Here is an 18,670-nt window from a genome sequence, read left to right on the forward strand (position 1 = left end):
CCAGCCTGGCTGTCGTGAGACCAAGTCTCAAAATAAGAAAGAACCCAACCCCCTTACCTAGAGTGAAGAGCTGGGGTCTCCTTACCTTAGCTCTGTGGGAGGGGCTGGAGAGAAAATATCCCAGGACCCTGACCCCAGATGTCACAGAGGTTAGACCATCTTCCCAGTGCCCCACAGCATTACAGAGGAGCAGAGCCCTCTAAGACCATAACCTTTATGAGGGCCAACTAGACGCCTCTGTGCACAGCCTGGGCCCAGGCCCAGCTCTCAGTGGCAAGGACCCCTGTTCCATCCAGACAAAGGGTCTACACCATTAGGGGCCTTTATTAAGGGTAGGTGCTGGGAGGTGACCCTGCCCTCTGGTGGTCATTGCTGGAACTGTCTGCCAAACACAGCCTGCCCTGGAGGACTTGTCCTCACAGAGAACCGAGTGACCATAAGGCAGAGTCAAGACAGAGAAGAGACTCTGGCTGAAAGAGCTTGGACCACGGGGTGTCTCTCCTCCAAGGCACCAGCACATAGCACAGAGGGTGGAAAGCCACCAAGAGCAGCACTGGGGCTCAGAGACGTAGGGGACAGTTAGGTGACACCAGGAACGTGCCTGGAGAGGGGCACATTGGACATGAGAAAGGATGCAGGAAGGCAGATGAACAGGAGTGGATACCAGGCCAGTGGTGAGTGTGTCAGTGGGGGGGCGTCAGTGGAGGAGTGGGGGGATGAGTGTGGCATAGGCAAGGCTGGCCTCCTCATTGGAGGGCAGTTTTAGACCCAGATGACACCAGTCTGGTTTCAGGTGGTGGCTGCAGCTTGATGGAGCCCCCCAGGCAACAGGAGGCTTTCTTTACAAGGCTGTTTTCTTGTCTCTCTCATCGTCTGAGAACTCCTCCTCCAGGTCCAAGCCTTCATTGCTCTGTCCACCCTTCCTGCCCACCTTCTGCTTCTTCTTGTCTGCTTTACTGTAGGGTTAAGGTGCCACAGTGAGAGATGGTCACTGCTCATCAAGCCACCTTGTCAGGCTACGTGACGACAGGCTCAGGGCTGCAGTGACCTCAGGATGACCCCACAGAAAAGAAATGTTCAATGGAAAGAAAAGAATGAATGGGTGGATGGATGGGTGGGTGGGTGGGTGGGTGGGTGGGTGGGTGGATGGGTGGGTGAGTGGATAGGTGGATGGGTGGGTGGATGGGTGGGTGGATGGGTGGGTGGATGGATGGGTGGGTGGGTGGATGGGTGGGTGGGTGGGTGGATGGGTGGGTGGGTGGATGGATGGGTGGGTGGATGGATGGGTGGGTGAGTGGGTGGGTGGGTGGATGAATAGGTGGATGGGTGGGTGGATGGGTGGATGGGTGGGTGGATAGGTGGATGGGTGGGTGGATGGATGGGTGGATGGGTGGGTGGATGGATGGATGGGTGGATGGGTGGGTGGATGGATGGATGAGTGGATGGATGGATGGGTGGATGGATGGATGGATAGGTGGGTGAGTGGGTGGGTTGGTGGATGGATAGGTGGATGGGTGGATGGATGGATGGATGGATGGATGAGTGGATGGATGGATGGGTGAGTGGATGGATGGGTGGGTGGATGGGTGGATGGATGGGTGGGTGGATGGATGGGTGGGTGGATGGGTGGATGGATGGGTAGATGGATGGATGGGTGGATGGATGGGTGGGTGGATGGATGGGTGGATGGGTGGGTGGATGGATGGGTGGGTGGGTGGGTGGATGGGTGGATCACTTATGATAGAGTGATAACAATGGTGTACAGGAAACCATGCTTCATCACAGGGCGGGCAGCTCTGTTCTCTGCAGGTCTGGTTATAGGTGACCCCAGCCTGTCCTCAGCCCTTCCTTCCTCAGGTCCCTCTCAGGTTTACAGGACACAGCTGTATCTCCAGCTGCCTGTGTCCCCCCCCCCACACACACACACACACTCACCCACTTTTATCTCCCAGATCCAGAATCTGCATTAGAGATTCCCACACAGAGCCCAGCTGCCCGCCCCGCCAGGCACTGCCACCGCCCCCAACAGGGCCTGTCTGTACTGTCTGGGGTAATCACCCACGGGGTACCTTGGCTTTGAGTTCTGATTCACAATGTGGTCCATTCTGAATGTAGCCTCTTCATCCTCTGCTCTGCACACATAGAAAGAAAGATTGATATAAGAGCTGTTCTCTGGGGTTGGGGATTTGGCTCAGAGGTAGAGCGCTTGCCTAGCAACCGCAAGGCCCTGGGTTCGGTCCCCAGCTCTGAAAAAAAAAAAAAAAAAAAAAAAAAAGAGCTGTTCTCTGCCTCAGTATCCCCAGCTGAGGTCATGAACTCCAAGAACCAGAAGGGATCAAGAGGGCAGCAAAGTAAGGTGACCTCCAGGCAGAGCAGGGAGGGAGCACCTCGGGAGGGAGGTTACAGGAGGCCCTGAGTAGGGCAGGGGCAGGTCCTCACCTGTCTTTGGAGCACCACACACGATTAACCAGCATGAGGATGAAGACTATGAACAGGAAGCCCACTACAGCAGCCAGGCCCACCAGCCAGGGCTTCAGGCGGCGCTCTGAAGCTGCGAAGGACAGGACAAATCAGAGACAAAAAACGAAGGGCCTGCAGGGAGAAGGGGAGCTGCAGGAGAAGTGGGTTCTGCGGGGGGGGGGGGGGGGGGGAGAAGGGTCTGTGAGGAGAGGAGGGGTCTGCGTGAGAGAGGGAGGGCGTTAACGGAAAGGGGGTGGGCCTTGGAGGGCGGGGCTTAGAAAAGGAGTAAAGAGGCGGAACTCAGGAAGAACGTCCACTAATAGCTGACAGGGGCTCAAGGGGCGGGGTTGTGAAAAGGCCGGGACATCCCAAAGACGCTGAGCTCCTAGAGGGTGAGGTTCTCAGAGAAAGTAACTGGGTGGGGTGGGGGTGGGTAGCTAAGTGGGGCCTCGAAGGAACTCAGAGGACCCGCTGGAAAAGGGCAGTGGTCTCAGCTTACAGCATTGAGGGACAGGAGAGAAGGGTGTCAGATAGAAGCGGTCACTGTAGAGCACTCAACCCCTCCACACTTCCTCTTTTCCTGCACACTTTTCCTTGCCTCAGTTCCTCCTCATGGGAAATGAGGCGAGGATCTGCCCCAGATCCTAACACCCACCCAGCACGGGCTCCGCACCCCAGTCCTACCCTGCTGGGCCTCAGCGGGAGTCAGAAACAGTGTAGCCAGCAGCAGCAGCCTGCCCAGGGTGTCCATGACCAGCGAGCTTCATACAGGTCGATGTTCAACTGCGGGTGTGAGCTATTCAGAGCTCGGGTGGGGTTAAGACAGGGTGGTTGGGAGGGGCGGGGTGAGGAACCTGCAACCTGTGGCCCGGCCTCCCATGCCTGCTTGGCTAAGCATCAGACTCCTGCAGCCTCAGAGGGCAGAGTCTGCAGCTAGTTTAATATTAACCTGGATTGTCTCTTCCCCCGTGCCTTGCACCCCTTCCTGGAGACCAGCAGCCCTGGGGACAGCCAGCCCCAGGTGACATGTCCTCAGTATCCTCTTGCAAGAAGTCAGGCTGCGGGGTTGGGGATTTAGCTCAGTGGTAGAGCACTTGCCTAGCAAGCGCAAGGCCCTGGGTTCGGTCCCCAGCTCCGGAAAAAAAAAAAAAAAAAAAAAAAAAAAAAAAGAAGTCAGGCTGCATAGATGTGACATCCATGCCTTCATGTGCACACAACTAAGTGTGACAGTCAGGCTTGGTGACTGGGACAAGCCTGGCAGCTGTGTGTCTGGTAAGTTAGCCCAGCAAGGTGGGTGCAGCTCTGTGAGCAGCACCAGGATGTAGCGGGCACCAGGCTCCCAGAAGGGGGACCCTCAATGCAGTGGCAGAGCCACCTGCCTGCAGAACACACAGACACCTCAACATACGCAGACAGGGCACAGGCTTCTGCCCTCAACCTCCGGCCTCAAGCTGATTAGATATGGAGCCCCACCTGGGCAAAGGAGGACCCCACCCAAGGTGTCCTCCTTTGTGTGGGCGCAGTCACACAGCCTGCTCACGTGAAAGAGACAGTAAGGAGATAGGCATTGATATCCTCATGTGCCTGTCATTCCCACACACCAGAAGCCTGAGGCAGGAGGATGGCTAGATCCAGGCCTAGCCTGGGCTCCACAGCAAGACCCTGTCTCAGAAATAAAAGTGTGTGCTGAGACTGCAGCTTGGAGGCGGTGCAGTCTCCCAGCATGCATGAGGCCCTGGGTTCCATCCCCAGCACCCCAGAAACTAGAATGCTGTCAGCCCAGCATTCAGAGGTGGAGGCAGGAGAAAGAAGAGTTCAAGGTCATCCTCGTCTACATGCCAAGTTTGAGGCCAGCCTCACACCGTTTGGAAAAAGGTTTTGGCTTCTTTTTCTGGTTTTGGTGTTTAAGACAGGGTCTCTCTGTGTAGCCCTAGCTATCCTGGAACTTACTTTGTAGACCAGGCTATCCTTGAACTCAGAGAGATACTCCTGCCTCTCCCTCCTGAGCGTTGGGATTAAAGATGCCACCGGGAACCCAACCAGGCATGCCTATATTAAGCTCTTACTGTATACTCATGGAGTCCTATGCTGAAATGGCTCAGCCCAGGTGGGATGTCAGGAGCACAGACTGACAGGCCCACCAGCTGAGGTTGGGGAGGCCCCTTGGAGGGGACCTACCCTACATGGCTCCTTTTGTTCCATAGCCCAGGCTGGCCTGGAATGTGCCATCCTCCTGCCTCAGCCTCCTGCCTCAGCCTCCTGAATGCTGAGGCTGACAGGCCACTAATGCTTGGTTGCTCCATGCTGTGTGCGACAAGGTCCCTGAGCCAAGAGACCTTTGCACAGCCATTTCTCGGTGGCCTACCTCAGTTTCCAGTCTGCTACTGGGCTCACGGACAGGAGGGTTTTGTGGGAGGGTGTGAGACAGGGCTGAGACAAGGAGGTCACAGGCACTAAAATAGTCAGGTAGGCTTTTAATTTGTATGTAAATTTGGTCTCACTCTTTTCTCCAGACACAAAAGGAGTCTGTGTGAGGAATTACCTATAAGGAAAAAAATGGTGCAGGCAATGTCTCTGAGTTCCAGAACAGCCAGGGCTGTTACACAGAGAAACCCTGTCTTCAAAAACCAAAAAAGAGAAACAGAAAGAAGGAAACAAAAAAAGGAAAATGTCAGGGCCTCGGACTGGCCCAGCCTTGCAGAAGACCCTTGTCTCTGTCCTCAGTATCATAGAAGCCAGGTAGAGTGGCCCAGACCTGGCATTCTAGCATCCAGGAGGTAGTGACTGGAGGATCAGGAATTCAAGGTCATCCTCTGCTATATACCAAGTTCAAGGCTTGTCTGGGCCACATGAGAACCTGTCTCAAAATCTTAATAAAGTGGAAGGACAGGTTGCAACCAGAACACTCCAGCCAAGGCAGGGGAGTTTTGAGTTTCAGCCTGGCCAAACCCTGTGTTGTACGACAGACATGTCACATGCACAGGTGGCCCAACTGCGGCAGAGGGAACTGCCCAGCCCACCAGCGTCACAGGTACTGCTCCTCCAGGTTAGTCCAGCCTCCAAAAGTTGGTTTGCACCGGCGGGTCCTTGAAGGCAATGGAGGTGCGGCGAGGGGCATAGGCAGGGTCCTCCTCCCCACGCCAGGCCAGGGCCAGCTGAAGATCCAGCTCTTCCAGGTCCTCCGCGGCCAAGCTGGCCCGCAGCTCTCGGGGACCTTCCTCCTGGTCAGGCTTAGGGCCAAAGGCCCAGTCTGCACGGACAAGTGGCTGGTGAGGGAGTGACTGACCACCTGGAACCGTGACCAAGCCCACCCCTTGGCCTGACCTTGGCCACGCCCACCCTCAGCCAGGAGCTCCATCCCATGCCACTCCACTCGTGACCTCAGCCCAGGAAAGATTCGAAGGGAGGGTGGCTCACCAGCCAGGTCATGAGCTAGATCTTTGATGAGGTGACCAACAATGGCGTAGGCCACGGCTACCACCAGGATGGCAGCCATCAGCAGATACAGGGCATAGCGAGGCAGGCGGATGGTGTCCAGCGCGGGCGGCCGGTATTCCTCATACATCGGAGGGGCTGGGCTCCAGTCCTCGGCCTCTCTTTCATCCAATGATCCTGCCATAGCTGGGACACCTTCAACAGAAGCCTGAGGGAGGTGACCCACACACGGGAGTATTAGGGGATGAGCTAAAAGGATTAGGACGGCTCCTCCAGGCCATCTGTTGGGATCAGTGGCGAATCTCTGGTCCCCTCAGCAGAAGTGACGCTTATATCCACACTGACCCTGGAGGCTTTGGAGGTCAAAACTCTCTGCCCAGGCACAGGCCAGGCAGGGTGCTCACCTGTGCAAAGAAGACTCTGGGGCAACCGGGACCCTGGTACTCTCGGGGAGCATGCAGGGGGCTCCTGTCGCTATGGCCGACCAAACCATGGAGGGGCAGAGTGGGGACTGTGCAGGTTGGATAGGGCTGGGTGGGATCCATGGGTAACTGCAGGCAGAACGGACTGTGCTCAAGGGCGTCCCATAGCGGCCACTATGGGGAAGGATGGTGAAGAGGGTAGGGGTAGGTGGGTGCAATGGCCTCTTGCAGGGCCTTAGGAGGGAGCCCTGGGAAGTTCTAGAAGCAACAGGAGCCAGACGAGGGCAGCCTGAGTATGCCGAGAGAGACGGGATTCAAACCCCATTTCTGAGGGTGGTTCAGCGGGATTCAAATCTCATTTCTGAGGGTGGTTTTCAGTGCTATGGCTGTCCCGGCTCTGGTCTGGTAGATTTCCTCACAGCAAGGGGTTGGTCATCACAGGACAGCTAAGCCCACATACACTGCCTCTGGCTTCAAGGGTTCAGTCATCCCATATAAGCCCAGCATTCAGGGGCAGCAGGGCACTGTAGGGGCACGAACACCAGATGGTGGTCTTTGCAATCTGTAACATGAGTTTCACGCCCCAAGAATCTCAGGCAGAGGAGAGAGAAAGACAGGACTGGAGGGGGAGAGAGGGCTAGGCTAAGGGTCAGACCAAGAAAAAGCAAAGCCAGGGGTCAGGGAGGGGTCATGTTCCCAGGAGGCGGAGGATCAGCCAGGTCAGATGGTGTCAGGGAAGGTAGGAAAGGATGACGGGGAGAAATGGGAGGCAAGGACATTTGAGTCTGGAGTGAGTGAAAACTTAAGTGAGGAGACTTGGCAACCTCACTGTGCTGAGCACAAAGTGACCAGCCAGGAAGAGTGCCACCCAGGAGACTAAGGCAAGAAGATTGCCATGAATTTGGCTAGCCTGGGCTACACATTGCACCCTCCAATTTAAAAAAAAAAATTTTTTTTTTGGTTCTTTTTTTTTCCGGAGCTGGGGACCGAACCCGGGGCCTTGCACTTCCTAGGTAAGTGCTCTACCACTGAGCTAAATCCCCAGCCCCTAAGAAAAGAAAAATTAAGCTAAACATGATTCTCACCTGCTATCAAAGGCAGTGAGGGAGACCAAGATTCATCTTTGCTACACATCAGGTTGGAGTTCAAGGCCAGCCTGGGCTACATAAGACCCAGCCCGGAGAGGAACAAAGACCAAGAGCTAGCTCATTGGTCAGAGCACTGGATGCTCTTGCACCCAGGTTTGATTCCCAGGGCCCACATGTCTAAAGAGCATACATAGGGCTAGCTCAGGCTAAGGTTCTCATCATGCAACTGTGAGGACCTGAACTCACATCCTGCAATCTATGGAAAAGCCAGGCCTGGTGGCCATAAGTGTAACCTCAGCACTGGGGTGACTGAGACAGGAGGATGATCTTGGTAAGTGATTCAGCAAGCTCTTGAGAGAGATGTCTCAGGTAAGTAAAGTGAACAAAACTAGTCCATCAAAAGTGCCCAGGTGTCACCGATGCTGACCGACCGCTGGCCCTCAGCAGGTCAGCCATAGTGGCAAACCAGACTCAAAAATGGGTGCATACATGCTGGCCACACCCCCTTCCTGGGAAGAGCACAGAAGGCGTGGGAGGGCAGGGGCCACTGGGCAGGTGACATCATGTGCATGGGTATGACACCTGAGTCCCAGACCTTGGACGCTGGCACAGATGGCTGTGGGCTGCTGGGTTCTGTGTCAAAAACACTTATGGAAGAGATGGACGGGGTCCGGGGAACTGGGTGCCCCAGCTAACGTGGAATTGTGGGAGCCTCGATGGGAATCCACAATAAGGACTCTTAGCTGTACCACTGAACCCCTTTCTCTGTGCCCCACCAAAGGCCATGCCCCTGTCCCCACAAAGCAGGAGCCAGCACTTGTGAGAAATAACATTTTATTCATGCAGCACCCTGGAACTGGCTTGTGCTCCCTGCTTGACCCAGATGTGAGGTGCGCCCCCCCACGCCTGACCCCTATGGACTCAGAACCATCACCCCTGCCCCAGGCCCCACAACTTTCCCCACAGCTTCCTGAGCTGAGTCATTCCTAATGCCCGCAAGCTTCTGCACTGCCATCTGTGCTAGTGTGGAGGGTGCGAGGGACAGAATCACAGAGCAGACAGCATGGGGTGGCACTGCCCACCAGCACCCAGCAGGGCAGGTACACAGAGTGGAAAGCAAGGCCCCTCCCTTGGCTACTTGCTCCCTAATCTAGATGGGAGGCACAGCCAGCAGAGGCCACACAGTCCATGTGGCCAGGGCCGTGGTGGGTGGGGGAGGCAGCCTATCACAGGACAGGTGATAGTCCCAGCAGGTGACCAGGTGCCGGGCAGAGTCCTGGGTGCTGCTGGGTGAGCCGGGTGCCATGTCAGGGCGGTGGCCTCAGGCGCTCGAGCCCATCTGCGTACTGGAAGTCCTGGCCATTTTCATACTCATACATGTCCAGTGCTACCTCGCAGCTCTCCCGCACCACTCGCTCAGGGTCCGTGATGTACTCCCGCAGTGCAGCCAGGCAGGCAGGCCTGGCGATGGCACCCAGGGCCTCTGCGCACTCATGTCGTACCATGGGGCTCTCAGTGGTCCGTGCCAATGTGGCTGCCAGTTCAGACACGGCTGCTTCGTGCTGCAGCTGACCCAGCACATAGCCCACCTCGTGTCGGAAGAGCGCACTGCCACACTTCAGGCCTGTGAGGTAAGGGCCGAGAAAACAGGGTAAGGACAGGCAGGCAGGAAAGGGCAGATGCCCAGGGCGAGCCCCCCAGGGTCTGTGTGGAGCACCTGGATGGGGAGGAGGTGGCCCCTGGGAGTCAAAGCTGCCCCTCAGGCTGCACAAGAGACCACCCAGGTCTGGGGCTAGGGTTCAACCTCACCTTCAGCCAGGGCCAAGGCAGCCTCCTTGCCACCCACATTGCGCAGGGCAAACATGGCACGGTACCGCTCGAAGAGTGGCTGCGCCTCATCCAGCAGGGTCTCCCGCAGCCGCCCCACATCACCTTCTGCCGCAGGGGGTGCAGGATCTACTGAGAGGTAGGGTCCTGCACATGTGGCCTCCCCCGGGTGCTGCTGCAGCCACTCTAGACGCCTAACGGCGAGCTGGCACGTCTCAGCCACCTGCAAGTAGCAGAGAGAGGGAGCTATGGTCCCTATGTGGAGGGCACGTCTTGCCAGTCATTGTCCTCACAGGCTTATGGCTAAGCCAGGTGGAGTGGCCTTAGACCACAGACCAAAGAGTGGCATGAGTGGGCACTGGGGAGACCTGGGGGACACAAGGCAGTCTGTGCAAAGGCCCCGGGGCTGGACATCGCAGGAAAAGCAAGGAAAAAGGCAGGGGACAGACTCGTGCCCGGGAGCCCATACATTAGGACTGAGGCAGAGAGCAGAGGGGAGCCCAGCAGGTACAATACACATAGCCTGCCCTCACACACTGAAGTATTACTCTGCCGTGAAAAGGAGGAGCGAGGCTCCGACAGCGTAGCATAGATCAACCTTTGGAACATGGTGCTCAGTGAGACACAGGACATAAAAGACTACAATGCAGACTCCATGACTGGAATGTACAGAACGGGGGTACAAGGGTAGATTTTTGGGTGTAGGGTGGGTAAGGGGAGCACATGAGGCTCTGCCCACCTTCCCTGACCTCACCCCTCCATCTCTAGAGCAACCTTTGTCAGGAGCTTGTCCTGGCAGAGATGGACCAGTCAGAGTTTCCTCACCTCAACCACTGGGTCGGTGGAATACTGCTTCAGGAGGCCTAGAACTTTCGGGTTACCAATCGCCCCCAGTGCTTCCCCTGAGGAGACAAATCAGTAGGAAGGAGCTTGCGCGATGCCCAGCACCTCAGTGCTCCCTCAGGCCACGGCTAGGCCTACAGTCTCTGAGCTGGCCTGCTGGGCCTACAGCCATCCACCCCAGACGGTGCCCGGGGTGGAGTTGAGAAGTCATCACTAGACAAAGCAAACAGACTTTGGGCCAAGAGGGACAGAGTGTGCCAAGGCCCTGAAGCCAGGAACGGGTTGGCATGGAAGCCAGCTCAGAAGCCCAAGCTCTGCTGTTGGACGTGGGTGGTTGCTCGGTTTGCCACCCATAGCCCTGTGCGGGGCTCCCATCTTCCGCAGGACCTCCCTGAAGCTGCACCCAGCCGTGCCCCAGGGACAGACATGAACACACCACTGGGCTGCTCTTACTCACCTGCCTCATGACGCACCATGGGCTCCTGGTTCCTGTCCTGTAGGACGGACACCAGCACAGGGATGGCTCGTGGGTCCCTCATCTGGCCCAGGCAGTAGGCTAGCTCGTGCTTCAGAAGGGCAGAGCTGTCCTCAAAGCCTCGGCTGATCCAGGAGATAGCATCGGGGCCACCAAGTCCCCGCAGGGTAAACAGGGCACGGAAGCGGGCCTGCAGGGGCTGCGTGGAGTCCACTAGGGTTTTCCCTATGGCCTCTACCTCCTGTTCTGTTACCATGGCAAGCCTCCCAGCGGGTCCAGGTCCTCAGCAGTAAAAACCTGCTGTAGAAAAAGAAGGAGGGGGCTGGGGATTTAGCTCAGTGGAGGGGCTGGGGATTTAGCTCAGTGGTAGAGCGCTTACCTAGGAAGCGCAAGGCCCTGGGTTCGGTCCCCAGCTCCGAAAAAAAGAACCAAAAAAAAAAAAAAAAAAAAAAAAAAGAAGGAGAAGACCCAGGCTGGAGAGATGGCTCAGCGGTTAAGAGCACTGACTGCTCTTCCAGAGGTCCTGAGTTCAATTCCCAGCAACCACATGGTGGCTCATGACCACCTGTAATGAGATCTGATGCCCTCTTCTGGTGCATCTGAAGACAGCTACAGTGTACTCATATATAATAAATGAATAAATCTTAAAGAAAAAAAAAAAAGGAGAAGACCCATGCTATGGAACACACCTACATAACTGCCGTTCCAGCCCCAGGGCTAAGACAGAAGGATCCCGAGTTCCAGTCCACAGAACTTTCTCCACATCCACCACCCTCCACCAAGGTGTGTGTGGGGGTGGGGGTGAGCAGAGCACTCTTCAAGGCCATCTTGGTTTTTGGCATCGGCTTCACAATCCAGAGCGGCCCATGGTTTTTGCTGTGCAGTTCAAGTAAGTTACTTTCTGTCTCTGGGCCTCAGGTTCAATGGCTTCTCCCCTATGTATCTGCCACAAGCTCCACACATTGCCCAGAGAGGCACGAACAGAAGTCAGGCCCTGGGCATGCAGACCTAGCCCTAAATCATGTTCCCCATTGGGAGGGATCTCCCCACCCCAACCAGTGACCTCCCCTCCTGGACTCAACCCTGAAACTGAGAATGCATTCCTTCAGGACAGCTCGGATGATCTAGAAACTCTGTCAGTTGTAAAATGGATCTCATCCCTGCCCAGAGTGACTCTCAACACCTTACTACTGGGGCTTCCCTGTAGCCCTCAAATCCCATTGGGATACACTTCGTCCTTCCTCTCTTCCCTCTGAACTTCTTCCTGTTCCTGACTTTGCACAGCTTTTACCCTGTGCGTGACCCCACGCAGGATAGCACACCCACAATGACAGGTGTTTTCTTTCCCGGATGAATTAAGTGGAACCAGACGTACAAGAGGGCGCGACCCTGTCAGCCAGCTAAACACTAGTAAAGACGACAGCAGACGCATACATAACACACTGGACTAACAGGCTGTGGTAAACTAGAAGGCATTCTGGGCTCTAGTGTCATCCTCGGGCCCTGGGTTTAATGAGGCAGGTATGACTGCCTCACCATGGACCCCATAAGACAGTCACACCTTGGGGTTGGGGATTTAGCTCAGTGGTAGAGCGCTTGCCTAGGAAGCGCAAGGCCCCAGCTCCGAAAAAAAGAACCAAAAAAAAAAAAAAAAAAAAAAAAAAAAGACAGTCACACCTTGAAAATGGAATTAATCAACAAACATGAAGCAGGTCCACCGGAACTGGCAGCCACTGTGCGGCAGTAAGACCACCTCCCAGGGTTGGGGATTTAGCTCAGTGGTAGCCCAAGGCCCTGGGTTCGGTCCTCAGCTCCGGGGAAAAAAAAAAAAAAGACCACCTCCCGATTTACCTATATCAACAACAGAGGAGACCAAATATCTTGTGGGTCCAAGAGTGCGGCCCATTAGAAGTATGGGGCTTCCCTCTAATTCAAAAAGGCTCCAGGGCTGGGCAGGCCCGAGAAGAGGAGGCTGACCAGGAAGATAACCGGTCCCAGGAGATCTTGTCCCCAAATACTTAGGCTGAGTGATTACGCGCGGGCCGGGCCTGCACGAAGCCCCAGTTCACCCTAGCATCTGGCAAGCCCCTCACAGGCGGCAAACCTGAGCACCGGATAGGAAGAGGCTAGAGTTCGGGGCCATTCGTAGTTACACAGTGTGTTGGAGGCTAGCCTGGGCTACATGATACCCTGTGTCAAATACGCAAGTAAAAAAGGGCAAAGTCGTCCAATTCCCTTCGGAAACCCTGACGGTGCCCTGACGTCCCCACACCGGCAATCCCTGCGCGCCCGGGCAGAGAGTACCTCAGAACGGAAGCTCCCCGAAGGCACTTCCGGCACTGCTTACCCTGCTTTCGACTATAAGGACTGGTCACTGAGCTCTGGTCACTCGGGACAGGTAGAAGCGGGTCGCGGCCACAGCTCCGAGAACAAGTCAGCTGACGAACCTCGCGCACCGTCCGCTGGGCGCCGCCATCTTGGTGGCCACGTGATCAGACGGGGCGGAACCATCGCCGCGACTAGGGGTGTTCAAAGACAGAGCGATACGGCAGCGACGCCTCGGGACTGTCCTAAAAGCCGGAGAAGCGACTTCCGGTTTTCCTCCGGAAGAAGTCTTTCCGACTTTCCCCCATAGAGAAAAGAAAATGGTATTATCCTATTCAAAGAGCAACAGCGACGATCCCCACAGAACGTGCGCAGGTTCTAATAGGCGTGGCGGTGTTCTAGAAGGCGGCGGCCAGAGGTCTGTGGGACCAAACAAATGGAGAAAAAGAAATAAAATAGGAGTTCTGGGACTGGAGAGTGGCTCAGTGGTTAAGAGCACAAACTGCTCTTCCAGAGGTCCTGAGTTCAAATTCCAACGACCAACCATCTGTAATAGGGTCTGATGCCGCCCTCTTCTGGTGTGTCTGAGGACAGCTACAGTGTACTCACATAAATATTAAAAAAAACAAGAGGTTGGGGATTTAGCTTAGTGGTAGAGCGCTTGCCTAGGCCCTGGGTTCAGTTCTGAGCTCCGGAGTTCTGAGCAATCTCAGCAGTGAGGGCACTTGCAGTCAATTTGAGGACATGAGTTCGATCCTGGGGAGCCACAGGCTATATGGCAGTGACATGACCATAAAATCGAAGTTTAAAATTTTAGGGGTTGGGGATTTAGCTCAGTGGTAGAGCGCTTGCCTAGGAAGCGCAAGGCCCTGGGTTCAATCCCCAGCTCCGAAAAAAAGAACCAAAAAAAAATTTTTTTTAAATATGTGTGTGGAAATAAATATCATGAAGTTCACTAATTTTTTAACGATTTATTTTACATGCACGGGTTTTGCCTGGACGTGTGTTTATGTGAGGGCTTCAGATCCCCTGAGAGTTGTGAGTCACCATGTGGGTGGCTGGGAACTGAACCTGGGTCCTCTGGAAGAGCAGCCAGTACACTTGACCACTGAGCATGTCTCCAGTCCCATGAAGTCCATTATCACAGAATTAATTTGTGGTAAAAATGTCTTAAAAATAAAAATGAAGACAAAAATAGGCTGTGTATTATCAGAATGCTACCTGGAAGGAAGCCTGTTATTATATAGGCTTGTATGATACATGTATATAAATGTAGAAAATGCAAATGTGAGTAGACAGGATAAAAATACACAATGCAAGCCACCATGTGGGTGCTGGGATTTGAACTCCGAACCTCTGGAAGAGCAGTCAGTGCTCTAACCACTGAGCCATCTCTCCAGCCCCAAAATACACAATGCATATGCCCAAAAATACAAAGTAAAATGAACATTAGACTGGAAATGAATTTTTTTAAGAATTATTTATTTTATGAATGTGAATACACTGTAGCTGTCTTCAGACACACCAGGAGAGGGCATCTGATCCCATTACAGATGGTTGTGAGCCACCATGTGGTTGCTGGGAATTGAACTCAGGACCTCTGAAAGAACAGTCAATGCTCTTTTTTTTTTTTTTTATAAGATTTATTTATTTTACGCATACAAGTACACTGTAGCTGTCTTCAGACCAGAAGAGGGCATCTGATCCCTTTACAGATGGTTGTGAGCCACCATGTGGTTGCTGAGAGTTGAACTCAGGGCCTCTGGAAGAGCAGTCAGTGCTCTTAACCGCTGAGCCATCTCTCCAGCCCACAGTCAATGCTCTTAACCACTGAGCCATCTCTCCAGCCCCGGAAATTAATTTTTAAAACATTTAATAACTGGGCACGCTGCCTCACATCTTTAAATCACAGCACTTGGGAGGCAGAGGCAGGTGGAGCTGTGTGAGTTCGAGGCCAGGTCTACACAAGTTCCAGCTAGAACTATACAGTAAAAACCTGCCTTAAAATATCAGTGAAAACCCCATCCACGCTGAGCTGCAGCTCTTTTATAGACAGTCCTCCATGGGCAAGCAGTGTGGGTGGGAAAGCACAGTGGAGTTGGCACTGCCAGGCCCAGATGCACCTTCTCATTTCTTGGTTGGATTTTTCCTTTGGATGCTTGTTGTTGAGACCAGCATCTTGCTCTGCAGACCAGGGCTGGCCTCCAACATGGGACACTGCTCCTGAGTCCTGGGACCACAGATCACAAATGTCCACCTACATCCTGTGGGCTCTGAAAGCTGGCTTTCCCAGGTGAGGTGTGTGCGGAGGCAGGAGAATGCCAGGAACACACTGGCCCACCGGCCTGCTCCAATGGGTGAGCCCCAGGTCGAGTGAGAGACCAGTTCTCAAAACATAAGACAGAGAGCTTGAAGAAATGCCTCCATCCATGCCCGGCACATGCATAGAATAAATAACAAACATGGCCGCAGGAACAGACAGCACTGGTACCTTTGCCACAAGGCACAGCGCCAACGAATGTTTACAGCTTCAGGAAAGGCTGTGGTTGCTGGAGCAGATCGCAGGATCGGGTGATACCAGGTGTGATCCAGCCCCCCATACCAGCCAATGGGAAGGGATGGACCCAGGGGTGTAGGAAGCAGATATGAACTCAGAATGAGGCTGGTGTGCCAGACCTTGGCGTACTGCCGAGGCCGCCCTGGGAGTAACTGATACCAAAAAATACTGCCCAGGACCCAGAAACGATGACTTCAGCAGCTTTTCGGTGGTGGTGATAAGTCCATCATCCGTGAGGCTACAGGCCCGTCTCCCCTCAGAGGAGTTTTTCTGCTTCACCAGCTCGTGTTGGTTAGCTAGTAGTGGATAACTTGTGGCTCCATCACCCCTGTCTTTGTAAAGACAAGACAGTTTTGTTAGCCCAGCAGTGGACACCCCACCTTTAATCCCAGCACTCGGAGGCAAAGGCAGGCTCTTAACTTTGAGGTCAGCCTGGTCTACAAAGTGAATGCAGGACAGCCAGGCCTAAAAACAGTAACCCCTGATCTGAAAACAAAACAAAGAGAAAAGTGGGGTTTGTTGTTGAAATGACCCCTATGTCTCTTCCTGCTCCAGGGCCCTGTAGGATCACAAGCCTGTGTCACTGAGATTGGCTGCTTGGCTCTGTTATCATTTTATTTTTACATTTATGGGCAGATTGCATATGCCAAGGTGCCATGTGCAGAAGTCAGCTCCTCTTTCCACTGTGTGTGTTCTGAGGATTGAATTCAGGTTCCTTAGCTTGGTCTCACTGGCCCCGTGACTTGAAATCTGAACTCCTGTCTCATGTTTGCAGAGCAAACATGTTACCCACTGTGCCACTGCCCACACCTCAAAATTTAATACAATTTTTCATCTACTTATGTTTTGACGCCAGAGCCAGGTGGTGAGGGCTGTGCCCCTCTGCAGCCCACACAGGCTGGCCTGTAGCCATGCATTTGCTGAGATCTCCCTGCACACGTTCGGTGGACCCCAGGGCCTGCAGGTGCTCTGCAAGTTGCTACCTGGGGGCATCATCTGTGCACCCCCAGCAGGCTGGTGCAGGCTTCTCCATCACCACATCCAGTTCCCCTGGAGTTATGGACGGTTTTGAGTTGCCACGTGGCTGCTGCGAGTTGAACCCGGGTCCTCTGCAAGAGCCAATGTTACAGAATCCCTGCGCCGTTAACCCAGCCCATGTGGAGCTCCTGATCCTTCTGGCTCCATTTCCCAGTTCTGAGATGACTCATGACCTCCACGCTGCCTGGTTTGTATGGAGCTAATGGTGTAGGTAAGGGTCCAGACTTGGCCTAAAAGCACATTTTATTTTTTGTTGGGTGCTGAGCAAAGAACCTCGTTCATGTTGGGCAAACACTCCCATCGAGCTATATTTCCAGTTGTATTATTTGAAATCTTTAAATGCTCATCTCTTCTATATGCTCGTGTGTGTGCATACCACAACACTCCTGTGGAGGCCAACCAGAAAGGAGTTCATTCTCTCCTGCCTCCACCTGGACCTGGGACTGAACTTCCACACTTCAGGCTTGGCTGGAAGCCCCTTTACCAGCTCCTTCCTTATTTTGAGCCAGGGTCTCCCTGAAGGCCCTAACTTCTCACCTGAACCTCCTTCAGCCTCTGGCACCCATGAATTTACTTCTTGTCTCTACTGAGCAGTGTCCTTTCGGATCCCTCTGCTTCATAACCCATTAGATCCCTGACCTTTTTCATGGCTGTGTTATGTTCCCCTGCAGGAATAGGGCTTGCTCCCTTCTTCAGTGGGTGGGCACTAGATTGTGAATAAAGGGGCATCCACCTTCCTGTAGGAGGTTCTGAGTGGGTGGCTGCCCTTGCAGAGGCCTGTTCCACTTCTCTTGCTTTGGCTGTGGATATCACAACTTGCCTGTCCGGTAAGGGGGATGGCCCAGCTTCCTCCAGAGTCTTGCAGTAGGCTTTGTTTTGTTTTGGTATTATGTTGGACTTGAATGGACCCCACAGGAAGAATATTCAGCCACAGAATCTGAGACTGAGATTGCTGTGTATGCTAAACACCAGAGGCCCTAAACACCACGACCCCTTCCTGCTTTGTCCACTCAGCTCAGCCCAAAACTCACCCTTTGCCCTGTACGTATGCAATTTTTTTTTTAAAGTTCTACTTGTGCCAGTCGGTGGTGGTGCATGCTTTTGATCCCAGCTCTTGGGAGGTAGAGGCAGGCAGATCTTTGAGTTTGATGCCAGCCTGGTCTGCAGAGCAAGTTCTAGGACAGGGCTACCCCAAGAGACACTAACTCAAAAAAACAAAAATTGAACAACAAACAACAACAAACCAACCCTATTTGTTTAGTGTGTGTCATTTAGCCAGGGGCTGGTACATGTGTGCTGTGGGATGGTCAGAGTTATACCTTGCAGGAGTTGGTTCTCGCCCTCTACTAAGTGGCTCTAGATATTGAACTGGGCTCCAGTTGGCTTGGCTGCGATCACTCTACGTTTTGAACCATCCCAATGAGCCGAACATGTATCGTTTTGAACCAGGACCCTCTTGAGGTTTGTTTCCAGCTGTCATCATTTGGGCCTCTGTACTCAGGGGCACGATAAATAGTTTTTGAAGTCGGAGATAGTTGTCTTACAGTCATTCTAGTAATGCGGAAGTTGAGGCTGGAGGATTGCTTCCAGCTCGAGGCTAGCCTGGCTAGAGAGAGAGGCATCACGAAAAATTAAAACAATAAATGCACAGTAACCAGCAGCGTCCCTGGGGGAGTCACCTGATTGTTGAGTGAATCAAAGCTTCAGGGAGACGCGCCCCATTTCTTCCCCAAACTGGAGCCACGCCTTCCTCCGAGTCCAGGTATTCGTGTCCACCCCCACCTTCCCCCATTCACTCTTGGTCTCCAGCTTCCCGGACAGCTCTTCGGACCACGGTTGCCCGGGGCAACGAGTGCCGCCTCGCTTCCTGTATTGATTTAAATCCTGAAGGACGTCCCATACTCCCGAGCTGCTCCGCGCTGGGGCGCGCAGGCGCAGCTGTACAGGGTGGGCGCGAGCACGGCAGGGGTGGGCGTGTCTAGGGGGCGTATCCTCAAGGAACAGGGGCAGAGGCGGTGCGGGGGCGTGTCCCGAGAGAGGCGTTGGTTAGTCGAGGGGCGTGGCTTCGGCTCAGGGCACAGGGGGTTGGCGGGGAGAGCCGTGCGTGGTGGGCGGTGAGCGGGGACTGAGGGCGTGGCTTGTTCTAGGAAAACCTTGGCTGCGCTAGGGGGAGGGTCCAGGGGGCGTGGCCTAGGCGCGG

General features: G+C 54.2%; 3 protein-coding genes and 1 long non-coding RNA gene across 5 annotated transcripts; all 4 read right to left on the minus strand.

The window, feature by feature from the left end:
- Nucleotides 1–306: 306 nt before the first annotated feature.
- On the minus strand, nt 307–3,240 carry Smim24 (small integral membrane protein 24). The gene is given in 4 exon segments (NM_001398619.1): nt 307–956; nt 2,070–2,132; nt 2,440–2,551; nt 3,145–3,240. Coding segments are annotated over 4 exon segments (357 nt in total). The 5' UTR covers nt 3,212–3,240; the 3' UTR covers nt 307–841.
- Nucleotides 3,241–4,914: 1,674 nt separating this feature from the next.
- On the minus strand, nt 4,915–6,145 carry Smim44 (small integral membrane protein 44). The gene is made up of 2 exons (NM_001408772.1): nt 5,878–6,145; nt 4,915–5,710 (listed from the first exon to the last, which is right to left on the minus strand). Exons 1-2 carry the CDS (start codon nt 6,077–6,079, stop codon nt 5,508–5,510), a joined length of 405 nt encoding a protein of 134 aa, NP_001395701.1. The 5' UTR covers nt 6,080–6,145; the 3' UTR covers nt 4,915–5,507.
- A 2,077-nt stretch (nt 6,146–8,222) lies between these two features.
- Nucleotides 8,223–13,053, minus strand: Dohh (deoxyhypusine hydroxylase). Of its 2 annotated transcripts, none has more exons than XM_087557061.1 (5): nt 12,898–13,053; nt 10,533–10,847; nt 10,058–10,134; nt 9,215–9,455; nt 8,223–9,029 (listed from the first exon to the last, which is right to left on the minus strand). In XM_087557061.1, the coding sequence occupies exons 2-5, from the start codon at nt 10,804–10,806 to the stop codon at nt 8,713–8,715; spliced, it is 909 nt and encodes a 302-aa protein (XP_087413187.1). In that variant the 5' UTR covers nt 10,807–10,847; nt 12,898–13,053; the 3' UTR covers nt 8,223–8,712. The 2 variants fall into 2 exon arrangements, with proteins under 2 accessions (XP_087413187.1, NP_001020177.1); NM_001025006.2 differs by having other exon boundaries at nt 10,533–10,850.
- A 1,443-nt stretch (nt 13,054–14,496) lies between these two features.
- LOC148004444 (uncharacterized) lies at nt 14,497–18,412 on the minus strand. Its single transcript, XR_015625051.1, has 2 exons — nt 18,150–18,412; nt 14,497–15,764 (listed from the first exon to the last, which is right to left on the minus strand). It is a non-coding gene; the product is annotated as an uncharacterized LOC148004444 (long non-coding RNA).
- Nucleotides 18,413–18,670: the final 258 nt, after the last annotated feature.

Source organism: Rattus norvegicus, chromosome 7 (assembly GCF_021556685.1).
Source record: "Rattus norvegicus strain SHRSP/BbbUtx chromosome 7, alternate assembly SHRSP_T2T, whole genome shotgun sequence".
NCBI lineage: Eukaryota > Metazoa > Chordata > Mammalia > Rodentia > Muridae > Rattus > Rattus norvegicus.

Excerpts from the sequence above, each read along its gene's own strand:
- Smim44 (NM_001408772.1), bottom strand. The coding sequence starts at position 6,079 with ATGGCAGGATCATTGGATGAAAGAGAGGCCGAGGACTGGAGCCCAGCC. Across the intron at positions 5,711-5,877 it reads TCTAGCTCATGACCTGGCTG|ACTGGGCCTTTGGCCCTAAG; the intron begins GTGAGCCACCCT and ends TTGTCCGTGCAG.
- Dohh (XM_087557061.1), bottom strand. The coding sequence starts at position 10,806 with ATGGTAACAGAACAGGAGGTAGAGGCCATAGGGAAAACCCTAGTGGAC. Across the intron at positions 10,135-10,532 it reads CATGGTGCGTCATGAGGCAG|GGGAAGCACTGGGGGCGATT; the intron begins GTGAGTAAGAGC and ends TTGTCTCCTCAG. Across the intron at positions 9,030-9,214 it reads TGCCTTGGCCCTGGCTGAAG|GCCTGAAGTGTGGCAGTGCG; the intron begins GTGAGGTTGAAC and ends CTTACCTCACAG.